This window comes from Trichomycterus rosablanca, chromosome 1, assembly GCF_030014385.1.
Source record: "Trichomycterus rosablanca isolate fTriRos1 chromosome 1, fTriRos1.hap1, whole genome shotgun sequence".
In the NCBI taxonomy this organism is placed as follows: Eukaryota; Metazoa; Chordata; class Actinopteri; order Siluriformes; family Trichomycteridae; genus Trichomycterus; species Trichomycterus rosablanca.
Window position 1 is genome coordinate 42049462 of NC_085988.1, and position 26998 is coordinate 42076459.

The 26998-nt window shown below is 41.1% G+C and overlaps 1 protein-coding gene across 4 annotated transcripts in view; it reads right to left on the reverse strand.

Moving 5' to 3' along the window:
• Positions 1–26998, reverse strand: part of myo9ab (myosin IXAb) — a 157335-nt gene that overhangs the window by 91738 nt on the left and 38599 nt on the right. For all 4 annotated transcript variants that reach the window (XM_062993052.1, XM_062993055.1, XM_062993050.1 and 1 more), the window contains exon 2: positions 21271–22198. In XM_062993052.1, coding sequence (XP_062849122.1) covers positions 21271–22122 — 852 coding nt within the window. In that variant the 5' untranslated portion in view covers positions 22123–22198. The remainder of the gene's footprint in view (positions 1–21270; positions 22199–26998) is intronic.

Below are 26998 nucleotides of genomic sequence, written 5' to 3' on the forward strand. Positions count from 1 at the left end.
TCAGAGAGTTCTTTGCCATGAGGTGCCATGTTGGAATTTTCAGTGACCAGTATGAGAGAGTGTGAGAGCTGTACTACTAAACTGAACACACCTGCTCCCTATGCACACCTGAGACCTAGTAACACTAACAAATCACATGACATTTTGGAGGGAAAATGACAAGCAGTGCTCAATTTGGACATTTAGGGGTGTAGTCTCTTAGGGGTGTACTCACTTTTGTTGCCGGTGGTTTAGACATTAATGGCTGTATATTGAGTTATTTTGAGGGAAGAATAAATTTACACTGTTATATAAGCTGCACACAGACTACTTTTCATTGTGTCAAAGTGTCATTTTGTCAGTGTTGTCCCATGAAAAGATATACTTCAATATCTGCAGAAATGTGAGGGGTGTACTCACTTTTGTGATACACTGTATATTACTGACTGTAGTCCATCTGTTTCTCTGCATGCTTTGTTAGCCCCCTTTCATGCTGTTCTTCAATGGTCAGGACCCCCATAGGACCACCACAGAGTAGGTATTATTTAGGTGGTGGATCATTGTCAGCACTGCAGTGACACTTGCATGGTGGTGGTGTGTTAGTGTGTGTTGTGCTGGTATGAGTGGATAAGACAAAGCAATGCTGATGGAATTTTTAAACACCTCACTGTCACTGCTGGACTGAGAATAGTCTACCAACCAAAAATATATCCAGCCAACAGTGCCCAGTGGGCAGCGTCCTGTAACCACTTATGAAGATCTAGAAGATGAGCAACTCAAACAGCAGCAAAAGTCTCTGACTTTACATCTACAAGGTGGACCAACTAGGTAGGAGTGTCTAATAGAGTGGACAGTGAGTGGACACAGTATTTAAAAACTCCAGCAGCGCTGCTGTGTCTGATCCACTCATACCAGCACAACACACACTAACACACCACCACCATGTCAGTGTCACTGCAGTGCTGAGAATGACCCACCACCTAAATAATACCTGCTCTGTAGTGGTCCTGTGGGGGTCCTGACCATCGAAGAACAGGGTGAAAGGGGGTTACAAAGTATGTAGAGAAACAGATGGACTAGTCAGTAAATGTAGAACTACAAAGTGCTTCTATATGGTAAGTGGAGCTGATAAAATGGACAGTGAGTGTAGAAACAAGGAGGTGGTTTTAATGTTATGGCTGATCAGTGTACTATAGTAGCTATTTTATAAAAACATTTACCTTTATATATCATGATAAACAGTTTTGGTTTAAGTGGTAGTAACAGTTTGTTATAGTAAAAGTTTATTGGGCATAGTATGAATGCATGGATCAGTCTTTTCAAACATTTTGAACTTTCACTAGAACAAACTATTTTTAGCAATAAAACCAAATGTTTCTAAGAAAATAGCTACTGTTTGTATTTGCAATTAAGCTAATTACTTGTGATGTAATATGCAGAATGCTTTAATGATTCTAGGTGGGCTAGCTCACAGCCCAACTAAGAATAAAGACCCCTGGTTCTAGTGATACACAGTGCATTTTAATTTCATCATGGACTGTGTTCTTGTGTTGGAGAAAGAAAAAAAACTCTTAATAGCAATACTATGGCAGTTGTATCACTCACACTGAGAGCTGTTAGAGAAGCAATGGACTATTAAAAGGAAGAATTTATGAAGTGTTAAAAGATTCTTAGCTGATATGCAATGGAGGCAATGAAAGCTAGAAATAAGGGCAGTAACAGGCAAAGCATGAAAAAGGCCCAGGGCCTTTGGGAGTGTGTGTTTGTGTGTGTGTAGACTAATGACAGCATGTAGAGCAGATTTGCACCAGGCAAGAGAATAAACAGCATCTAATTACAACGTTCAGAACTGAAAAGCAGTGTCAACCAATATCTCACGACACCAAAACAAAAGCTCTCTGAAGGTAAAGCATACCTCTGTGTGTGGTGCATGTGGAAAAGCTTCTTTTCTCTTTCTAAGCAATGTCTGAACAGGCACAATCCTATATATAATCCATATACATACAAAACACAGAACCCTAGCTGCTCCATGTATATACATAGTATATATTTTATTCCTTTTTCACTTTAAAATGTACCTTTTAAATAATGCAGACCCAGATCCATGTGTTTTCCCTAAGCATATACATCAGGTGCATTATTTTACAGTCAATAAAATGGTCAACACATGTTTAATACACTTAAATACCACTTATTTGGCTTCATGAACCGCATTATTTTGGTCAGGGTTGTTATGGGTTCAAAGCCTGTTTAGAAAAACAATGAAGCACACAATGGACGGGGTAGAAGTTCATCACCTTGGTGAACAAAACTGTGTGTGTTACTCCTTTGTTCTTCAATAACACATGTAACACTTCAACATGGTGTTCAAGCATTTCATACCCACACACACACACACAGTAGTTAAATATAAGTTGACAGGTATTGGTAAGCTTGTTGCCTGATCTGTGTTGCGTTGATACTACTGAGTATGGTTGGGAACCGAAACTCCGGTTCAAATTTAGAACTGAACATAAAACGACCGGTCCCGGATACAAACAAAATTTCGGTTCTACTTATCGGTTCCTAAATGCGACAATCCTTTATTATTGCAAACATTAATTAAGTCATTAATTCATTAATTCACTGTCTTTTAGTATCTCCAATTAACCTGACTGCATGTCTTTGGGCAGTGAGAAGAAAACCCGCACAGATACGGGAAGAACACGCAAAACATGCTTGTCCTAATTTTTAAAATCTGGATCTAAAAGATTAAGCTGAAATTAATAGGTTTAGTCAACTGTTTATATTTGAAATCAGATATAACTGAAATTAGATATACACACACTTTATTCATTCATTCTTGAATCTGGTTTTCCTGGAATGCAATAACACACCCCAGGCAAGACAAGACGCCAATCCACCGTGGGCCCTAGGCCATCCTGACATCCAAACCCAAACATAGCCAATATATGTCTATATGTAGACGTCTGACTGGCCGATAGCACAGCTAAGAATTTGAAATTCTGGAAACACTGGAAAAACAAGGGCAGGCAAGGCATGAATACCCTCAACAGTGTGCCAATTGATCTTTTAGGTAAGTCGCTTGAGTGGGGCAATGATCTGTCATGCTAGCTTTCCACCGCTGAGATGTAGTTTTAAATAAAATGTCATACTTTGATATATTTTGACAAAATAATAATTGTGAACATTGGCTGATAGAAAGTGGCAGTGGCAGTGGCATTTGGCAGTTGTAGCCTAGCGGTTAAGGTTGTTGACTAGTAATCAGAAGGCCCTTGAGCAAGGCCTTTAACCATCAATTGCTTAGACTGTATACTGTTCCAGTACTGTAAATCGCTTTGGATAAAGGCGTCTGCTAACAGTTTAAATTGGTTTGTTGGGCGTCTACATACACATCTCAGAGAAGGGACGGCAAAGACAGCAGAATGGATTGACGTCCTGGGCATTGCACTCAAAGATTCAAAGGAAGCCGTACCTGCCACAACCATGACCAGCATAAAGAGATAATACAACATTTTTGCTTGTTGTTTGTGTTTACAATTAAAATCTTGGTATTGTGACATTTCATGTTTGTTTGTTTAATTCTTAATGCCATGTCAGCTGCTTTGGCCATTATCATGGCTGAATATATCAAAAATGGCTTTAAACTAGGGATGCATCAATACCATTTTTTCCAACCGAGTACAAGTACAAGTACATGTATTTTTGTACTTGCTGATACCGATACTGATACCAATACCTCTTGGATCAGATATCTGACATGCTAGAAAACTCGATCCGGTCGCCGAGCGCTCAGTGAGCCGGTCGGATCGAGTTGTTGGATAGTTCACACTTAGCGATCGAGAGCCGAGTTTTGATCGCCGAGCGAACGCCGAGTTGCTCCCGAGCCGGCAAATCTAGTGCCGACCAGTCGCCGAGCGAAAATCAGGGCAAAAATCGTGTAGTGTGAACCAGGCATAACGCAGCAACTTGCACTAGGCACACGGTATCGGATGTTTCGTATCGGAGCCTCGTTTGCGAGTACGAGTACGAGTTAATGAGCGCGGTATCGGGCAAATACCCGACACCAGTATCGGTACTCATGCATCTCTACTTTAAACATTAAAGTAGGGGGTTGATTTGCTTTCTTTTCTTGTGTGTATAGTGGTTAGTGACATTTTATGTAACATCATAAAGTCCACAAAGTAAATGAAGCAAAGTATAGTACAGGAAGCAAAAGATAAAAGAAATAAATTCCAAAGGCTTGTTTCAGACTAGAGCAACAATTTCCTCTCTGGCGTGACCCCAGTGGGAAAAGAGCTTCTGTTCCACTTTCACTAAAGGAAGTGATAAAACTAACCAAACTAGCAGCAAGGGTTTACAGGGGTAATAAGACTTAAACTATTTAAAAGAGGAGATACAGTTCATTTGTGTCTGTAAGTGTTTAGACAGACAGACAAACTGCCAGACAGACAGCAACTTCACCCTGACCCACTTCTCAAAGCAAGCAAAGTCTTTGGGTTTTAAAGTTCCATTACAGCATCATGACTACTTATTTAAATACTGCTAACATGCATGTGTGTGTGTGTGTGTGTTCGAGTGTGTGGTCGGCTGCACATGTGGTCAAGTATTTGAGGTTGGACATGACGCGCACTCTGAGCAATCTAAAATTCTGATCTAATTTGCCGCTGCAAGCCGATCCCTTTCACTTCCAACTCCCTTGTGCAGTTGCTCACAGTCCCGAGAGATGAGAAAGAGGGGAAATGGAAAAGCAGCAAATAGAAAGAGAAAAAGAGATACCATTACTGATCGTGCACCGTTATTGGACAGCGCTAATCCTACAATTCTGGATGTTAATGATTTACTGATTAACCACCAAGCAAATAAAGCAAATAGTCTAAAAGTAAGAAAAGCAGCATGATGGGGTGTGCAGTTACAGTCGTAATAATCAATGACCTGGTAGCATGAATAGCAAATTACAAATAATGCCACATTTTTACTTTGCCAGAAAACAAGTAATTTGTATTTGTTACTTTTAATGCCAAAAACTTAAAAACTACTTTCAATTTCCTCGTATATGTCCCTGAAAAAGTAACAGGCCCACTGTGGCACCTGTCAGCCATCACTAGAGAACTGCCCTGTATGACCAAGCTGCCTCAGTATGTGACATCGAGCTCCACATTTGGACCCTTGCTGGACGTGGACTACGCCAGTGGGATGCTGCTCATGCACTGCTGTCCCTGTCTGTCCTTTACTTTTCCAAGAACTTGATTGTCACAGGTGCTCTAAGCAGTTTGATATAATGTGAGAACCAGTTTTCATTTCTGCTCTGTCCCTTTTCTATCCACTTTCTCTGCTATGAGCTTTTGTGTCTTTCATTTATTACTATGTTTCTGTTATTTTGGTCACTGCGTTTATTTTGCCTTTATGTTTTTTAGTCTCTCACTGTCTTCAAAAGACGATTAAAGACCCACCACTTTATTAAGCACTTACGCTGAGCAATAACATGCACTTCTTAACCTTCTATAGCATCTCATTTTAAAAAGAAAAAAAACCCCACCTTTGTTCTAACAGGGTTTCAGCAGATTTGTATCCTTGGACTGTTGTCTACTTACTACTAGGGATGCATCAATACCATTTTTTCCCAACCGAGTACAAGTACAAGTACATGTATATTTGTACTTGCCAATACCGATACCGACACCAATACCTCTTGGATCAGATATCTGACATGCTAGAAAACTCGATCCGGTCGCCGAGCGCTCAGTGAGCCGGTCGGATCGAGTTGTTGGATAGTTCACACTTAGCGATCGAGAGCCGAGTTTTGATCGCCGAGCGAACGCCGAGTTGCTCCCGAGCCGGCAAATCTAGCGCCGACCAGTCGCCGAGCGAAAATCAGGGCAAAAATCGTGTAGTGTGAACCAGGCATAACGCAGCAACGTGCACTAGGCACACGGTATCGGATGTTTAGTATCGGAGCCTCGTTTGCGAGTACGAGTACAAGTTAATGAGCGCGGTATCGGGCAAATACCCGATACCAGTATCGGTACTCATGCATCTCTACTTACTACACAACTAGAGTAGGTAAATGCTTACTGTGGCAGCACTTCTGTAAGTCATTAGTCACAGTATTGTTCTACCTTGTTTGAGCATCCTGCAAATTGGGCTCATTTTTTATTCTTGCAGGTGCTGGGCTACACCGTGCATCTCAAAAACTATCCTATTTAAATACAACTGAGGTTTAAGCAGCTGGTAAAGCCACTGCTGTCATTTTTAGGATTATTTTGGTGCAAACCACTGGCTGCCTCAATGCAAAAGAATTAAAAAAAGACTTCAGTTAGAAAGAGATTAAGAAAGCAAGTGATGGAATGTAAGATAATTATCAAGACGACCTGCATTTACACTGATGCTGGTATTACGGTTATTAATAAGTGAGCTGCTTTTTTGAGCTTAAAGGCCAGAACACAATTTGTGTTACTATCTCCAAGCACATGCTTCGTTGAATATGAGTGCATAAATTGTGTCCTGTCTAGTCATCCTGTAATAAAAAAAACTCTCTGACCAACGAAAGCAAGCAGCTGCTAAAGATAACTGTTAAGTAGAGCACATTTTTCACCTTGATGTTTCCCCCATCGCTGTTTGCTCAGTTCCTCTGAATGAGCAGGCTAAAATGAGCAGGGTTGGCGTTACAGTTATGGTAAAGCTGATATTAAGTGTATTTAGCTAGTGCTCTGTCTGTGTGATTTTATTTCTGAGTGTACAATGTTTCTTCATACAATAAATACAGTTTGTACAATCTATCTAATATGTAAGTCTGGGGTATAAGATACAGAATAGTGGTTTAATACAACTAGAGTCTGTTACTGGCTGTTTATGCGGTCATCAAGCTAACCTGACTGCATGTCTTTGGACTGTGGGAGGAAACTAGAGGTCCCGGAGGAATCCCACGCAGACACGGGAAGAACATGCACACTTCACACAGAAAGGACCTGGACCACCCCACCTGGGGATCAAATCCAGGACCTTCTTGTTGTGAGGCCACAGTGCTGCCCCCAAACATTATAATTAAGGCCCTACCTAATTTACGGCTGTAAAAATCACATCACGGACCATGAAATGAGGCTTTTCCCATGTAATATACAATTTGCTTTGAAATTAAAAATGTAAGGTTAGTGTTTAACCATTTAACATTTTTATTTGCGTAGCATTCAAGTACCTTACCTAGCAAGCCTACGGCAATTCAGTTAGAAATCGGTTAGTCAAAAATGTCCAAGATGAAGTGTAAAGCACCTAATAACTTTACTCAGGTAACTGAACTTGGAAAACTCCCAGACAATTCTGTGTACACAAGGGGGTACGTCAAAACACGGATGAGAATTTTCATATTTGAGACAACTTGAAGCCTCACACTGTTGCTGGATGTTCTACTTTACATTCAAGCGTTATGGTAGGCTGTGCTGTATATTGTAGCTTCCATTTATTCTATCATTCAATTTATTAATGTAATTTAATGACTGTCGTATAATGTGGCACTTTTCTTAAAACATCCATGAAATCTGTGATTTTTAAAAAGTGGTCCATGAAATTAAGCACACTTTCTTGTAATATTTGATTGACTCAGTGCAGTAATTTGAATAGCTTCTCCTCCAGAGGAGAGAATATCTACTAGGATTATGGTTGTTAGGATTATTTCTGAACATTAGGAATCATCACTGAACATTCAAATTGAAACTGGCAGAGATAGAGCAAAAGAACAAAGAGAATGTACGAGCATGTGCTAGTCACAAGGCCTAGAGACATATCATGCCACAAGAGCCTTCAAGCAAAGTCTAAAAATACAAACACATTCATCATGTCTAGTTTTGTTTTTAGCCGTGGTCGGCTAATAAACCAGGAAACTGAAAACTCATTTAATACGTGTCACAACACAAAGCTTACGTTTCCCACTAGAGTAACAAAATTACTCTCCAGTAACCTGCTAGTCTTTGCTTGCCAATTGTAAATTCCTGCTTTACTTTTCTTCTCATACTGACTCATGTCACAAGCTTTACATCAGCAAACAAGACAGAATATGTGACCTTTAAGAATGAACACAGACTAATATTGAAAAGTCAACTGTAATATAAAGCCTTACTTATTTTGGGATAGATCTTTACTAGGTTAAAAAAAAAAAACTTTACTGCAGTACTGCTTTACTGCTGGGTGATAAGGCCTAGCTCTCACTCAGCATTCAAATTCATCCCATAGGTGCTGGATGATTGTTAAGTTCAAAAGCCTTATGCAGCCCAGTCAAGTTTGTTTTCAGAATTGAATTAAGCAAATCATTTATATATGGAATGTATGGAATATAACATCATATAGCATTATAACATAAGATCATTAGCATTATTCACTAAAACAAATGTGCCCAGCCTAAAGTCCAAAAACTTCCTCAGACCGCTTTCTTCCTTCACAAAACTTTTAGTACTGGAGGGTGAGTGGGAGAATAGGAGATTATAAGAAATAGATGAATGTGGGTGTGTTTAATACGAGGAGCAGATGTTTTAGCATTGCATATTTTGTGTGGACAAACGTAGATTATCCAGTGTGATGATAAGAGATGAAGATTTGTGGAAAGATTTGGTATACACTGATCAGCCATAACATTAAAACCACCTTGTTTCTACACTCACAGTCCATTTTATCAGCTGTAGTAGTTCTACAATTACTGACTGTAGTCCATCTGTTTCTCTACATACCTTTTTAGCCTGCTCTCACCCTGTTCTTCAATGGTCAGGACCCACAGGACCACCACAGAACAGGTATTATTTAGGTGGTGGATCATTCTCAGCACTGCAGTGACACTGATATGGTGGTGGTGTGTTAGTGTGTGTTGTGCTGGTATGAGTGAATCAGACACAGCAGCGCTCCTGGAGTTTTTAAATACCGTGTCCACTCACTGTCCACTCTATAAGACACTCCTACCTAGTTGGTTCATCTTGTAGATGTAAAGTCAGACACGATCGCTCATCTATTGCTGCTGTTTGAGTTGGTCATTTTCTAGACCTTCATCAGTGGTCACAGGACGCTGCCCACTGGGCGCTGTTGGCTGGATATATTTTTGGTTGGTGGACTATTCTCAGTCCAGCAGTGACACTCCATCAGCATTGCTGTGTCTTATCCACTCATGCCAGCACAACACACACTAACACACCACCACCATGTCAGTGTCACTGCATTGCTAAGAATCATCCACCACCTAAATAATACCTACTTTGTAGTGGTACTGGGAGAGTCCTGACCATTGAAGAACAGCATGAAAGGGGGCTAACAAAGCATGCAGAGAAACAGATGGACTACAGTCAGTAATTGTAGAACTACAAAGTGCTTCTATATGGTAAGTGGAGCTGATAAAATGGACAGTGAGTGTAGAAACAAGGAGGTGGTTTTAATGTTTTAATGTTATGTTCAAGATATTTCTCTTCATTGGAATGGATTTATCTTCACATACAAGACGACTATGTGAATCTTCCTGACTCTAGCCCCTCCACCCAACAGTTCCCTGCAGCAATGAGCATTGACAAGCAAATACGTGCACAGGTCTCAGCTGTTTAATGATTTTGTTGTCAGGACCAATACATTTTCTTTTTGCCCAGGAGTGTACTCTGTAAGCTTTTAGCACATGTGAACACACAAACACCGATATTACAGACACATCAACATTCTTCCAACAGCTGTCTGACAGATCCTATCATTCCCTCACCCACATACCCACCCACACACCCACATTTATCTAAAGTCTTGAGAGACAGAACTGGTCCAGAGGACTCAGCTTAGTGACATTTCCATTCACACCATCTGCTAAAGCTTTAGTAGGTGTCAATGAAGAAACAGAGGAAAACATCAGAAACAGAGACATCATTGAGCCAATTACACCTAATAATACACATTAGTGAATTATTCCTGTGTAAATGAATTACTAACAATAAATTCAGTAACATCTTAACGCTTTATTGGCGCCAAATGAGCATTAAATGATCTCAGAGCATGGACATTTAAACCATAACAACAATCTATGTACAATATTACATTGTTTAGTATGTATCTTTCTGTATCTAAATGGCAACTTGGCATTTAGCAGCGTAGTCATTTTCATTTCCACAATTGTAACTGTCTCTGCTGGAGATCTTAACATTTACGGGCTAGTACACCTTGGTGCCACCAAGCCCGCTGGCTCTAAATCTAAAGATTTCCAATGTTTAGCTTTCCTATTAATAAGACTTTTTAATCATTTGGGAACTGAGGACACTAACTGTTGCAGTTTTGCAAGTGAAATTTTTGCCCTTTCTTGCTTGATGCTCAACAGTCAGTGGTCAATGTCGTCTGATTCTCCTCTTTATGCTGCACCATACAATTTTAATAGGAGACAGATCTGGACTGCAGGCAGGCCAATTAAGCACACACATTACGTGTCCTTGATTGTAGCTCATACAACTCTTTCAGGAAAAACATTGCCTTAATGGCAACATGTGTTTCTCTACAATCCCAACATACACTTCTGTGTTAATGGTACCTTCACACACTCTGATTCACCCCTATAAGACAGATGTTGGCTTTTAAACACTTCACTGATAATAGTCTGGATGATCCTTTTTATCTTACGCATATTGAAAACAAGCTGAAACATGGACTTATCTGGTCACAACACACATTTCCACATCTGAGATGTGTTTGGGCCCACAAAACTCTAAGGCGTATCTGCATAAAATTGACGTGTAGCTTTCTCTTTGTGAAATAGAGTTTAGGTTGCATTTCTTGATGCAGTGGTAGACTGTGTTAAGTGACAGTGGTTTTCTGAAGTACCCTCAAGACCATATTGCTCCTTTCACAATATCTTGAGCAGTAGATGGTGAAAGACTAAATTATTTGCAATTTGACTGGCAATTCTTTCCTGGAGTGTGGCATAAAGTGGTGAGCCATGACCCTGATCCTTTGGTGGATCCTTCTTTTATACACAAAAATGATTCCCTTACTTGTTACCAATTTACTTACTTGGTAAGGAATGCTGTAACTTAAGTATTTATAAACTTTTCACTCTTTTTTTGGCCTTTGTCTCAACATTTTTAGAGTGTGCTGTAAGCGTCAAATTCTAAATAGTTTTATATTTGCAAAACACAATGAAGTTGATTGGTAAAAGATTGGAAATCTTTTCTTTCTGCTTTTGTTACTTAAATAAAGATTCAGGGTTAACAAATCACAGATTCTTCTTTTCACTGCATTTCAGTTTTTCGGAAGTAGGGTTTGTATTTCTAAATACAATTATTAAATTAAAATGATCCTGAAATAAATATTCTAAATTAAACCAAAGCATTATAGAGTGTGTCATACAATACCATTAGATTTCCACTCACATTAAAAAAAGAATGTATGAATATTTAATGACCATAATTTTTTTTAAATGCCCCTCTGTCCCTCTATTTGTCAAATGTATAAGTGCAGCTATGAGTGAAATTTTAGTACTGTATCTAGCAACTGGTATCTAACTGGCCCTGTGTAAAAAGTAAATGCACCCTTAGATACCAAATCAATTGACAATTGGATTCAATTTCACTAGTAACACTAGGCATGATTACTGTCAGACCTGTTCAATCTAAACATCTCTTAAATAGAACCTGTCTGGCAATGTAAAGCAGGCTAGAATGTCTCAAAAAGCAGCACATGATGCCACATGACGTCTGACGTCTAGATTTGAAGAGCGGTGCTATCGATCAGACAGAAGACCCTGACCAGGACGAAATAGTTGCTGAAATTACATTAAATTCAAGTCATGCCAAGTCAATTCAAAGTTATTTGTGTAGTGCTTTTTACAATAGACATTGTCTCAAAGCAACTATACAGCATCCAGGACCAACAGACCAAAAACCCCTGTTAAGCAAGCCAAAGGTGACAGTAACAAGGAAAAACTCCCTTAAAATTACAGGAATAAACCTGAAGAGGAACCAGACAAATGAAACTAAATATATGACATGCCAAAAAAAATTGAGACACTAATAATAAAGCATGTTAGATTAAACTGAGTCATCGGGGGATGGGGAGTAGTCTCAGAAAAAAAAGAAACTGCTCTCATATTCCTGTAAAGCAATTGATAGATTATTCCAGTCAGCACTGTAATACCCCCCAGACAGAGATTTCCAACTGCCCCAGCAGTTAGGATGAGATCAGATTTACCCATTAGAGTTCTACAGCCACCACAGCCTGAGTTAGAAGACTTTTATAGAAACCAATGATGGCTGGAATTAAATACGATCTGAGAGGACAGTTAGATGTTACGGTAGGAATGATGTCATGTTGATGGTAGCAGAAGCTTGGGTATACGTATTTCCAGGGCATACAAGAACAAAGGATGAATAAGCACAGCATAAATTGCAAACAAAATGTGAAGGCGAGAATGTGAGACAAGGCTGTGTCCACTATGTACAGCGGCAGACAAAATACTAAACACCACATTAAAAAGAGCTTCACTTTGAAGTGGCTAAATCCCAGTTTGAGAAAATGCTGTACAGACGGCCCTTTTAGGCTGATAGCAATTACCAGCCCGTGTCACCTTTCAAGGACTTTATTTTTTGGCACAACAATTAGTATTTATATAGTAGAAGCAAAATTACTTGTGAGCGGCACAAAACCTGGAAAGTTTGGTGGTGAATCTGCACAGATTTGTAAGAATCCAAAGATCTTTTATTTATTTATTATTTATTAGGATTTTAGGGTCATGTTTTAAACACTTTGGTTACATTAATGACAGAACAGGTCATTACTGGTTACACAAGATTCATCAGTACAAGTCTTTAATGTCAAACACAGTCTTGGACAATTTTGTATCTCCAATTCACCTCCCTTGCATGTCTTTGGACTGTGGGAGGAAACCGGAGCACCCGGAGGAAACCCACACAGACACGGGGAGAACATTCAAACTCCACACAGAAAGGACCTGGTCGCTCCACCTGGAAATTGAACCCAGGACCTTCTTGCTGTGAGGTGACAGTGCTACCCGCTGAGCGACTCTTCAAACCACAAACTGCTGCAAACTGGTAGGTACAGTGGGGGATCCATTATGATATAAACCTGTCCTTTGGTAAAAAAAAAATCCTTAGGTCTGTCGATTGTTCTACATGGTCATTTAACAGCCAACAAACATGAGGTAATAAAACAGGACCAGGTACACCCAATGGTGTAAACAATTTGCCCCAATGCTGCTCTATATATTCCAGGATAATACATGTGCCATCCCACCAAATGGAAGCCATTTGCGTGTAGTAACTTGATGAAATTAAACCCAGGTGGTGCAGCGGGATATTCCTCTAGCACACTCGGGGTTGCCACCGGTCAGCTGGGCACCATCTAGCGGGCATAATTGGCAGCGCCTGCAGCAGACAAGTTTCTGCTAGGGCGGTATGACCGGACTATGTGGGTGGGGTTTTCAAACACCGTGTCGGGAACATGATTGGGAGATAGAGAGGCGCTTGTGCAGAATGCATGGGTGTAAAAAGGGTTCCGCTGAGGGCTGCGTACAGGTCGGAGGAGGCGTGAGCAGCAATATACCCACCTCGACTGCAATCAGGGATCCCCCAGCAGCGGAAGACAAATTGACTATGCTAAATTGGGAGAAAATGGGAGAAAATGAATAAATAAAATAGAAAAAAAAACACTGAATCTAGTAACACTATAATACAATATCCTGGGGATGGAAATGGCACTGACTCAGCGGAATGACCCACAGTTCAAAAGTGATTCAAAGAAACACAAGAATATAGTCATGTGTATGCTTTCACCTCCCTCACCACATCTTAACATCACTGGACCTTTATGGGAAGTTCTGAACATGAACAAGGCAGATCTCCACCTCCTTCATCTCTTAAAGAGCTGGAGGACTTCCAAATAAATGGGGGGAAAAGCCCACCCAAACAATTTAGGGACCATATGACAGCATTCATGATTAAAGCTGCTCTAACCCATATAAATATTAGCTCATAGATAAAACTATACTATTAAAGGTTTCTGTACATTTTTTTGTACATCCACAGTATCTACTTTTTATTTTTCAGTGAACCAGGGTAACCTTCTCCCACATGATGACTAACAAGATCTGCACAGCACTGTGCAATATAAATAGAATGACACAGTAATTTGAAGAGATGGGTTGCCATAAAGGCGAGGGAGAGAGTCATGTTTAAAACATCAGGGTGTGAGGCCGATGGTCCACAGGCACGTTGTTTTTTCAGGAGTGTAATGTCAGCAAAGTTGAACCTCCACTGAGAAATGAAAGTGTCAGTTCATGGCAACATTAAATGCTCCAAGAGTTTGCAGTGTGTTTGTGTATGTGTGTAGGCATGGTGCAGTATAGAAGATGGCCAAGATTTGATCCATGAATCGCACCATATTATGACTTGATATCAATGATGGACGAGCAGGCAGAAGAATAACATTCATTATTTTTGGTTCTGTACTTCCAAGAACATAAACTATATGATATATGGCCAAACGGATAAGAACACCTGAGCACAAGCTTGATAGAACTCTTGTTTCAAAACCATAAGTATTGTGTAGGGTTTATCCCCTCATTATAATAGCCTCCACTCTTTTGGAAAGGCTGTCCACAAGATTTGAGTACGTCTGTTGAAATCTGTGCCCATTTGCCCCGACAAGCCTTTGTGTGGTCAGACACGGATGTTGGACAAGAAGCTCTGACTTTTAATCAATGTTAAGGTTATATTTACATTTTCAGCATTTAGTAGATGCTTTTATCCAAAGCGACTTACAGTGACAGTATACAGTCTGAGCAATTGAGGGTTAAGGGCCTTGCTCAAGGGCCCAACAGTGGCAACCTGGCAGGGGTAGGGCTTGAACCAGCGACCTTTTGATTACTAGTCCAGTACCTTAAACGGTAGGCTACAACTGCCTCTTAGGGCTCTGTGCAGGCCACTGGAGTTCCTCCACACCAAACTTGACATACAACGTTTTTATAGTGTCTGTCCGAAAACCAAGTGAGCTCTCTAAATAGATGCATTTTATGTCATCCTACTCGTGCTCCTGATAATAAGGCTGTCCAAATTCTTAGATACCTTAAAATGCTGCCTACTAAAATGCCTTAAACGAGGGAGCATCTGATGCTTTCTTAACAGTGAAGGCAATCCCAGCATTCAGTGCGGCACAAATTTTCTCACAAAAAATTACGATATGGCGGACAACGCGGAGCAACAAACGTAGTTCTTTTTAAATGGAAATAAATTCGCATTAATTTTTACTAGAGATGCATGAGTACCGATACTAGTATCGGGTATTAGCCCGATACCGCGCTCATTAACTCACACTCGTACTCGCAAACGAGGCTCCGATACTAAACATCCGATACCGTGTGCCTAGTGCACGTTGCTGCGTTATGCCTGGTTCACACTACACGATTTTTGCCCTGATTTTCGCTCGGCGACTGGTCAGCACTAGATTTGCCGGCTCGGGAGCAACTCGGTGTTCGCTCGGCGATCAAAACTCGGCTCTCGATCGCTAAGTGTGAACTATCCAACAACTCGATCTGACCGGCTCGCCGAGCGCTCGGCAACCGGATCGAGTTTTCTAGCATGTCAGATATCTGATCCAATAGGTATTCGTATCGGTATCGGCAAGTACAAAAATACATGTACTTGTACTCGGTTGGGAAAAAATGGTTTTGATGCATCCCTAGTTTTTACTTTGTATTAAGGTGCAGAAGTGTCATTTTTTTGCAAATTTAGGAGTGTCAGTGACAATTTAACCATTTTCGGTACATGGAGGGAGATGTTAGCTGGCATGCTAGCATTTTGTGCTGCCTCAGCCCATTGGTTTGAATATCCTGAGACTAACTGTGTTAGCTTAGTAAGCAAAAACTGCGGTGACGTAATCACCGTAATCGTTGTCTAAGTAGTGTGTCTGAATAACCTGCCGTATAAGTTTGAAGTCTTATTAGAATCCTCTGTACTTAGAAAGTAGAAAGGTAGAAAGTAGGCAGCAAGGCAGCTTACTATGTTTTCCAACAGACCCATGGACTTCTTCATGCTGAAACAGGAAAAGGTCTACTAAATTTAGAGGCATATTTTATTTTCTATAATCCATTGCAGGTGTGGCTGAAACAGCAGAACTTAATTATCAGCAGGAGTGTACACATACTTTTGGCCATATAGTGTACATACACTCAGTCATGCTAGCTTGACTTTGCCATGGGCTATAGACTTTTGTGAAAGCTTCAGCTTCTTGTCAAGCTTTAAGGTGCGGATTATAGAGTAGGGGCTTCTTCCTTGTGCATCCATGGCCATGAAAAAGTAAAGCCTGCTTCACTTTGGACAGTGTCACCCATGTTCTTGTATCATCTAACTCATGGCAGACTTGTTTTTATTTTGTTTATGGCCATATGGGTTTCCCTCCTGACCTGCCAAAAAAGACCACTGTTCCTATATTCTATCAAATTTGCCCTATTTATATGAGCACAGAAAATCACCAGCTACAATCATAATTACTGACAAGAGAAATTAGGAGGCCCTTCTTTAGCACAAAATGAATAATAAGAATTTCTGATATGCAAACACTCAGATAAACAGTGGTAAATTACGCTAGCCTACTTATTCTGGGATCCATGGTTCGAATCCCCAAGAGTAGAGAATGTATGGAACAGGACTGGCAACAAGTGTCAACTGCTTTGTGCCCTGTGATTCCAAGGAAACCACACACACTGGGACCCTGACCATTAAAATGGAATGAAATTTCAATGTGACTTCAAATCATCTCCTCCAATTATTCAATCACAGACAAAAAAACAGTTGCAGAAATCAATGACATCCCAAAACTGGCATGAGTAACTTTCAACTTGAGCTATGTGAATTAAGTGTTCTAAAACTAATGCATCAATAGCACACACTACTGTGGCAAGTATTAATATTAGGGCTGTCAAACGATTAAAAATTTTAATCGCATTTTTTTTTTTTTTAAAGGAGGTGGTTTTATTGTTATGGCTGATCGGTGTACATACACTAACATACACAAAAACTCATTCACAATCAACACAGTCTTGTTCCCTGGGTTCTGACAACTCATACTAGTGACTATATTACTTGCATCTTTGCACAATATTGCATGTTTTTGCTCCTTATTCTCACCTTATTCTACCTGCTGCTATATAAACCCTACGCTGCTAACTGGATATCAGAATACGTTTTTATTAGTGCTGTCGAAGTTAACGCGATAATAATAACAACGCGTTCCAGTGTTGCCAGATTGGGCGGTTATCCGCCAAATTGGGCGGATTTTGTTGGAAAACAATTTAATAGCATTTAAATAACACTTCTGTTTAAAAGAAAATATTCAGTTTTAAGAAGCACCAGCATTGTAGAAGGCTATTAAAAGTAAAGTAAATTTTCAATGCTGATTTGGCTTAATAGTGTTGGTCAGTCTGTATCATATTCTTGAAATGATTCTTGAAATATTCTTGAAAGTATTGCAAAGGAATATCTTTGAAATTCTTCCTCATAATGTTAAGGTTGCTATATTTAGTTTTTCACTTGTCAGGGAAAATTAAGAGAGAAAAAAGCTTATTATTATCATGCGTGTGATATATATCATTTACGTGATCTGCGTATCACGTTACCACTGTGTTGTACAGGGGTTGGACAAAATAACTGAAACACCTGTCATTTTAGTGTGGGAGGTTTCATGGCTAAATTGGACCAGTCTGGTGGCCAATCTTCATTAATTGCACATTGCACCAGTAAGAGCAGAGTGTGAAGGTTCAATTAGCAGGGTAAGAGCACAGTTTTGCTCAAAATATTGCAATGCACACAACATTATGGGTGACATACCAGAGTTCAAAAGAGGACAAATTGTTGGTGCACGTCTCGCTGGCGCATCTGTGACCAAGACAGCAAGTCTTTGTGATGTATCAAGAGCCACGGTATCCAGGGTAATGTCAGCATACCACCAAGAAGGACAAACCACATCCAACAGGATTAACTGTGGACGCAAGAGGAAGCTGTCTGAAAGGGATGTTTGGGTGCTAACCCGGATTGTATCCAAAAAACATAAAACCACGGCTGCCCAAATCACGGCAGAATTAAATGTGCACCTCAACTTTCCTGTTTCCACCAGAACTGTCCGTCGGGAGCTCCACAGGGTCAATATACACGGCCGGGCTGCTATAGCCAAACCTTTGGTCACTCGTGCCAATGCCAAACGTCGGTTTCAATGGTGCAAGGAGCGCAAATCTTGGGCTGTGGACAATGTGAAACATGTATTGTTCTCTGATGAGTCCACCTTTACTGTTTTCCCCACATCCGGGAGAGTTACGGTGTGGAGAAGCCCCAAAGAAGCGTACCACCCAGACTGTTGCATGCCCAGAGTGAAGCATGGGGGTGGATCAGTGATGGTTTGGGCTGCCATATCATGGCATTCCCTTGGCCCAATACTTGTGCTAGATGGGCGCGTCACTGCCAAGGACTACCGAACCATTCTGGAGGACCATGTGCATCCAATGGCGGTGCCGTGTATCAGGATGACAATGCACCAATACACACAGCAAGACTGGTGAAAGATTGGTTTGATGAACATGAAAGTGAAGTTAAACATCTCCCATGGCCTGCACAGTCACCAGATCTAAATATTATTGAGCCACTTTGGGGTGTTTTGGAGAAGCGAGTCAGGAAACGTTTTCCTCCACCAGCATCACGTAGTGACCTGGCCACTATCCTGCAAGAAGAATGGCTTAAAATCCCTCTGACCACTGTGCAGGACTTGTATATGTCATTTCCAAGACGAATTGACGCTGTATTGGCCGCAAAAGGAGGCCCTACACCATACTAATAAATTATTGTGGTCTAAAACCAGGTGTTTCAGTTATTTTGTCCAACCCCTGTACGTCACTGAGCTGATATGTGTATCAGGTGACCGGCGGGTAACGGCGTGTTATGTTTAAGTGTGATGCTCCAAGTTGTGGATTAAGCAATAAAGACAACACGTTCTCCACATAACTAGTGTCATTTGTATTTCGTGGTTAAGTACAAAACATAACAATGCAGGTCTTCGTGATGTAATTCTACATGGCACTCACTGCCTGTATAGGTACATTTTTCCTGTGAACACTCTGCAGCGATGTGCTAGCATGTTCGACCGCTGTGCCACCAAAGCGATATTTTTTTACCAGTGGTCAAACGAACAGGGACAGTTCATCATGCCTACAATGATTTATTAATTTATAACTAATTGTTAACTTGAAACTAATGTTCATATGCAGACATTGAGGATCATTTATGAAGTTCTTTAAAAATGAGGCCTAGGATTGTGTTCTGTCCTGTTTATAAACCTCTGGCTTAGTGCTTGTCAAAAGTATAAATACAAGCCGAGTTGCTTTGTCACCTAAATAAACTTGACTCTTGCTAATGCCAAACAGGAAAATAATTAGCAGGCTATCTACCCTGTATGTTTGTTTCTGGTGTTTGTTTCAAGACTTGCTCATTAATTATTTGGGTCTTTAGCTTGTCTGGGAATGTATACAGCCCTCCTTCATGTCATGGATGGCTTTGTCACTGGAAGCCAGTGTGTAATTCCTCTGCAGCAACTACTGCTATATACCAACCAGCCTTATCGTTCCCACGCTCTCACGACAGCATCTCAGCTGTGTTACAGGTCCGGCCCTTCCACCACCTCCAGCTCGTGGAAAACCTCAAGCTCTAATTACAGCGCCTGGCTGGAATGTGCTGTTTTCCACACTGAGAATATAATAATGTTAAATTCTTAAATGCATCTCAAAAATAATAGCAGAAAACTCCAACATGGGCAAAATATTCTTTAATCTTAAAATAAACATGAGGTGTTAGCATAATTAATCCTAAAACAATGTCTCCACAAATACCTCAGTCATAGGAAGCAACAACCAACCCAAAATGAGTGACTTAACTGTATGTAGGAAGAACATGTGGCGTCTTTTTGGTGTGTTTTTATAGTGCATGGTGGGCCACACACGTTCACACACACAAGTCAGAAAGCTTCACACTAGCAAAAGAAATTCTTAACCAATTAGACAAACAAGTAGCATGTGCAAGCAGCCAATCTCTTTACACAGAAACACAGACTCTTAACAGCTGAACCATGCTGGGAATTTAGCCTGTTGTAAATCTGGTTTAGGTTCTTTCCCCCCAAAAAAACACAAGCTGCTAGCTGTCTGCAGTTCTGGAACAGCTGGATCTGTGGCTGCTTGCATTGGCCCAAGGGCCTTAAGCAGCTCACAAAGAGACAGTGGGACTGTGACTGGGCAGTGTGCTCAGGGATTTGGGGTTGTGTGTTTGAGAAAACGCAGCAGACCCATAACCAACTTGATGACATTATTTAGCACTTGCACATGAGCACTAGTTTATTTTGTGATCTGGAATTCTAAAAGCTAACCACATAGACTGAAATGCAAACCGATCAAAGCTGTTGTCTGATTAGTCAGCCCTTATGTTGTATATGAGAACCTTTTTCTTTTTTTACAGCATAAATGTCTAGAACGTATGTTATCGTAAATAATACTGCTATTGGTTCAGAAGATTTCACACAATCATGGTAAAGGTAAAGGACATTAGTAGAAACAAAATTTTTTTTTAGAGATAAAGCAAACATTAGAGGCATAGCAAACACCTTATAAAATCCCTGTCGAGGCGCCTAGATGGTGCAGTGGGATAATTTGCTAGTACACCACCGCTGAGATTCTGAGTTCCCGAGTTCGAATCTTGGCTCTTCTACCGGTTGACTGGGCACCCTCTAGCAGGCACAACTGGCTAATGCCTGCAGCAGACAAATTGGCCTCCAGTTTGATGGGTGAGAAAGAACTTTTGGTTGGAGTTTGGTTATGAGTGATGTAAAAGAACCTTGGTTGCCCAGGGCAGCTGTACAGAAAGTGGAGGTGCGCAGAGATCGGGGCGTGGCTCTCCGTGCGCAAAGTCGACCTCAGGCGCAAATCCACCGAAGTATGGGAGAACAAGAAGGGATTGGTGGACTGCGCACACATCTGAGGGAGTGTGTGTCAGGCGAGTATACACCTGCTTGTAACATACATTTCTAAGGTGTAGTGTGCTGACAATGTTTGGTATGTGTATTTACATATTGAGTGCATTTTGTCACTTTGGGGATTAAATAGTCAATAAAAGTGGTAATTGGTCATTGGTTACAGGTTACAGAATTTCTATCTGTGTGTTGTGAAAAAAAAAATGTCTAAGAATGAGTGAGGCATTGCAGTTAGGCCCTTAAAGATTGCGTACAAAACAAAAGGTTGGTAGGACTTACCTCCAGGACAGGTCCAGCTCCCAGTATGATCTGCTCTACTCCACTTGCAAAGCCCTTTTGGCTAAGTGCGGTGAGGTGATGGATCAGAAAGTTAGTGCTCTGGGTCTTGCCTGAACCACTCTCTCCGGATATTACAATACACTGATTGCTGTGCTTTTGCAGCATGGCATGGTATGCCACATCAGCAACAGCATAGATGTGTGGCTCCAGCTTGCCCAGCTGATGGTTGTCATACATTTTGACATATTTGGGATTGTATATAGGGAGAAACTTGAAGGGGTTAACAACGATTAAGATTCCACCAGCGTAAGTGTAGATCTTCTCCTGCCTGAAGCGCGAGCGCAAGTTTTCGAGTAGCGTCTTTTCGTTTAGGTCCGGTAAAGTGCAGAGATCAGCAGGGAGCTGTTCTGCCGGGGGCTGAGGAAGAAGTCCGCGTTCAATCAGCCGCCTCCTTTCCTCCGTGACCCTGAGCCACATCTGCACGTTGCCGTAGTGAATCGAGCCATCGATGTTTTTCTCGCGCAGGAGGAAGCGGTAGTCATCGCCGCTGAAGCGGTTCTCCAGTGCTGTGCGTGGCCACAGCATCATGCGCTGCACAGGGCAGTCATTAGGGTTCAGGATCCATTCCTCGCCGCCAAACTCCTTGACCTCTGCCAGGACATAGAGCCTTGTGCGGTCCAGCCGCAGACGCTCGATGACCTGCTCGATTACCTCGGCGGCCGACGTAACCTTGCGTGCCGATACCGGGCAGTAGACTGTGCCCTCAGCCAAGGCGCCCGGGTACACGCGCACGGTGAACTCCGAGTCTTCGAAACGCCGGCGATGCCCTCCAGCGCCATGGCAGCTCATCATGGAGCAGCAGCTCCCATCGGTGTCCACCTCAGCGCCTCCTATACAGAGCTTAGGGGGTGGAGTCACGACATTCCAGCTGGAGAGAAAAAAGAGAGAAAAAGTTGTTACTTTTAGATCTTTCATACAAGCTACATTTATGTTATGTACATAATACATAATAGCAATACCCATTCAAATGTAGCAAAGGCCGACCTTAGGGTCCAGGTCTCTATACACAAAGACACCCACTAATGTTGTTATTGTGTTAGCGCCATTGCAGTGCTGGTCAGTGGGGGCCCTAGGGGGTCCCATTTCAGTGATGGATGGAGTAACAGTGTACAGTGTTTAATGCTTATAAACTCTGTGCACTGTATTAGATGCAACAATCTGGTGCATACATTTATTCAATATTTAATAAGCTATATCTACTGTAGCCTGATCTGTTGCCCTTTACACTTCAGAAGACCCACCATTATATGCCTTTTACGTAATAGTAGATTCTATTTTGTCAATGTGCCATAAAGGCCTGATTTATGGAGTGCTGTAGAGATGGTCGTCTTCCCAACAGGTTCTCCAATTTCTGCATGGGACTTTTGGAGAGACTGTTGGGTTCTTTCGTACCTCACTGACCAATTTGGCCAGACTTAAAACTTAAGAAAGGTTACACATTGTGCCAAGCTTCTTTTATTTCAAAATAATTGAGGCAACTGTGGACCTGGGAACACTTAAAGCCTTAATAGTGTTTTATATCTCTGCTCTGATCTATGCCTTGCGACAGTTTGCTAGTGGAGATCCAAAGACAATTCTCTGGACTGCATGGCCTGGTTTTTGTTTTGACGATGCCGTGTGAATTGTGGGCTCTTAAAGACCCAGCTGTGTGACTTTTAAAACTATGTCAAATCAATTTAAATTTCAGCCGCACATATTGCTAACAGCTAAATAAAATTAATTACTTGGAATACAATTGTAGTACTCTGGTATCACAGTGGTCTAACATGCTAGCACAACACTGCGGAGTGTTCCAACTCCCGAGTTCAAATCTCAGCAGAGCCACTGACCCGGCCGAGCATCCACACAAACACAGTTAGGTATGTTTGAAATAGGGAAGTGCGGCCAGAGTCTCCTCCGGTTGCCGCTGCGATATGCGATCTCCAGCACTGGTATCCTGCACCAGCAGGGGTGGGGGGTGTTACATGAAGCTTGGCGTGGCTCTGTGTGGAGCCCCTACGCTGCGGCCGCAGATTGGACATGTCAGAGGAGGCGTGTGGGGACCTGGCTCTCCTTGATCAGATCTGAGGTTGTGCAAGTGGCAGTGGATTCACAATCGGGAATTGGAAATGGCTAGGCTGGGAAATAACGAAGGAAAAATCTGGTGAAAAAAGTAAAATGATATGTTTTAACACAGCTATGCCCCTGTGCACAAAGCAAGGCCCATAAAGACAAGATGAATGGTTTAGGGAGTTTGATTTAGTGGAAATCCAGTGGACTGCAGAGAGCCCTGAACATTCTAATGACTTAATAACTGTAAATAAAAAGATTTGTTATATGCACTTATTGATGGTAATGTGTATTTGTAAGTATATAATGGCTTTATTTGTCATATATACATATACACGTGTACAGTACAACGGAGCTCTTACTTCAAAAACCCAGCTTGTTTGGAAGCTGGGGTCACAGAGCAGGGTCAGCCGTTGTACGGTGCCCCTGGAGCCGAGAGGGTTTAGGGCCTTGCTCAAGGGCCCAACAGTGGCAGCATGGCAAAGCCGGAATTCGAACTCTCAACCTTTCGACTGATAGCCCAAAGCTCTACTCACTAATCTACCACTGCCCCAAAAGTAAACACCATCAGCAGCGACACGTTGGCTATCTTTATCTTATTATAAAAAAAAAAAACATATTTGTAAAAGGGTTGAATATGAACAGATTCATATAGTGTGTGATGGCCTATGTGTTTTCTCTAGATATCTTCAGTAGTTCTCCATCTGCAGCCAAGTTCTCCTTCTGACATGGTCTACACAGACATGTCTCTCAGTGGCACAATACTGCAATTCATATACGTCCTGTTTGTGTTAAGCCTTAGGATCAACATTCAGAAACTAAAGACTGCACAGCACGGCTAGGCTTCCTCTCACCAAAAAAAAAAATCACCACTATAATTACACAATGTTATAGCTGTTACAGATTTAAATGATACTATGATTTTAAGAAAGAACAGAACCATAACTACAGCATATGATCTTGTAATAACCTGTCAGACCATTTCAAAACGCACGGTACTTGAATTTGCTTTAATAAGCTTTTTGCATGCATGCTTACAGCAGAATCCACATTTCATTCTTTCCGACGCCGCAGAACAAGTTGAACTCAATGACACAGACGAAGATATAGCACGCCAGTCTCTCATGCAGATCATGACAGAACTGGCTCTCCTTACTGGGACATAATCCATCAACAAAATGGACCGTCTGTGTTTCTTGATTTGTTTTAACTCTCATGCTGTTGTGCCATCTTTGACATACAATCCACCTCAGAAACAGGGCTTTAGTTATTCTTAAGGCCCTAACTAATTCACGGCCGTGAACATTCCATCACAGACCGTGAAATGTTTATTTATTAGGATTTTAACACTTGTTTCACACTTTGGTTACATTCATGACAGAAACGGTAGTTACTCAGAATTATCAGTTTACAAGTTTAATGTCAAACACAGTCATGGACAATTTAGTATCTCCAATTAACCTGACTGCATGTCTTTGGACTGTGGGAGGAAACCGGCGCTCCCAGAGTAAACCCACGCAGACATGGGAAGAACATGCAAACTCCACACAGAAAGGACCCAGATCGCTCTACCTGGGAAGCAAACCCAGGACCTTCTTGCTGTGAGGCGACAGTGAATCCCACTAAGCCACCGTGCTGTGTAATATGCAATTTGCTATGAAATTCTAGATTTAGGGTTTGTGTTTAGCGATTTAATGTTTTTAATTCGCAGAGCATTCAAGTGCATCATGTTTACTGGTTAATTTGCACTATAAGGCAGTTCTAGGAAATCTTACAGCAATTCAGTTAGCAATTGGTTAGTCTAAATATCCAAGATGTTGAAGTGTAAAGCAGTTAAAACTTTACTCAGATAACTGAGTTTGGAAAACTCCCAACCAATTCTTGGGGAGGGGCAAAACACAGAAGAGAATTTTTGTATTTGAGACGGAGCCTTGCACTGTCGCTAGATGTTTTAAGTTTACATTCAACCATTAAGGTAGGCTGTGCTGTGTATTGTAGCTTCCATTTATTCTATCATTCAATTATTTAATGTGTTATTAAATGACTGGCATGCAATGTGGCACTTTTCTTTAAAAAATCTGTGAAAGGACATATTTAGTAGGGCCCTAATTATACTAGATATGCCTGTGGTGCCCTGCAAGTTTGAAGTTTCATGGCTACCCTGCTCTAAACAAAAAAATTTTTTTCTAAAACTAAGACTTAAACTTGACCTACTATTAGCTACAAGGCAACATAATACATCCAATCTGAATGTACTCAACCAGTTGTAGGTTTGACATTGCACAAATCTCATGCCTATCCTTTTTTTTCCTATCCTCCTTTCTTCTTTTATTCAGAACTCTTTTGACTCTTAATCTAGCTGCATCCGGCTCTGGCCCAGAGCCAGCTCTTCCAGGTGTCAATAAACCAGACAGACAAAGATATAAGCATTCCAAACACATCTCTCCTGCACATATATTGTGTGTGCACCTGAGGTTTCCGGTGCAGCAAACAATACACTACAGCGCTTGAGATAAACAACCAAGTATGTGTTACTTTGTTAACAAAACTATTCACAAGTTTTAATCATGCTTTGGTATCACAGCTTTAATACTTCAGCTTCCATCCCTGTCAGTCAAAGGGTGGTTTATAATACTTTAAGTACGGCCCTACTAAAGTAATTGGAAAATGTGCTTAATTTCACTGACCTCGTTTTTTAAAAATCACAGATTTTTTTTACACATTTTTAAAGAAAAGTGCCACATTTCATGGTAGTCATTTAATTAAACTCATAAATTAAATGATAGAATAAATGGAAGCTACAATACACAGCACAGCCTTCCTTAACGATTAAATGTAAACCTAAAATATTCAGCGACGGTGCAAGGCTTCATGCTCCGTCTCAAATACGACACACCCCCTCTGCGTCCACAGAATTGGTAGGGAGTTTTCCAAACTCAGTTACCCGAGTAGCGTTTTTAGCTGCTTTACATCTTTGACTTTTTGACTATTCAACTGCTAACTGAATTGCCGTAGGATTGCTAGGAGAGCCTCATAGTGCAAATTAACCAGTAAACATGAGGCACTTGAATGCTATGCAAATGAAAAACACAAACTTGAAATTTTTACAGCAAGTTGCATATTACATGGGAAACGGCTCATCTCACGGTCCGTGACGCGATTTTCACAGCCGTGAATTAGATAGGGCCTTAACTATGAAATATGAATGATCAATAAAATATGCAGATGCAGTCATCCTGAAAGCAGTTAACACACTGCAGGACAAGAACCAGATATACAAAGCAGTACAGCCCACTAGCAAGCCAGGTATTTTTGCAAGAAAATAGCATGTGTCCGGGCACATCAGAATCCTGAATTACTAAATCAAACATTATTAGAGGCCCAACATGGAAATATACCATCACAATCACAATTGTACGTATCAGGCATGAAGCAAGCAGAGCAGGCCTACTAATTAATTCTCAGGTCACAGGTCTCCAGGGAACCTGTCAAACTCCTTAGAATTGTAGCTGAGTTGTGGAGCTTCGAGTTAGAGAATCTTAGGCTGACATATTGCTTTGCTGATCATGCAGTTCAAATTCTGTTTTTGACTTTTGATCATTTATAGCTACCCTTTACC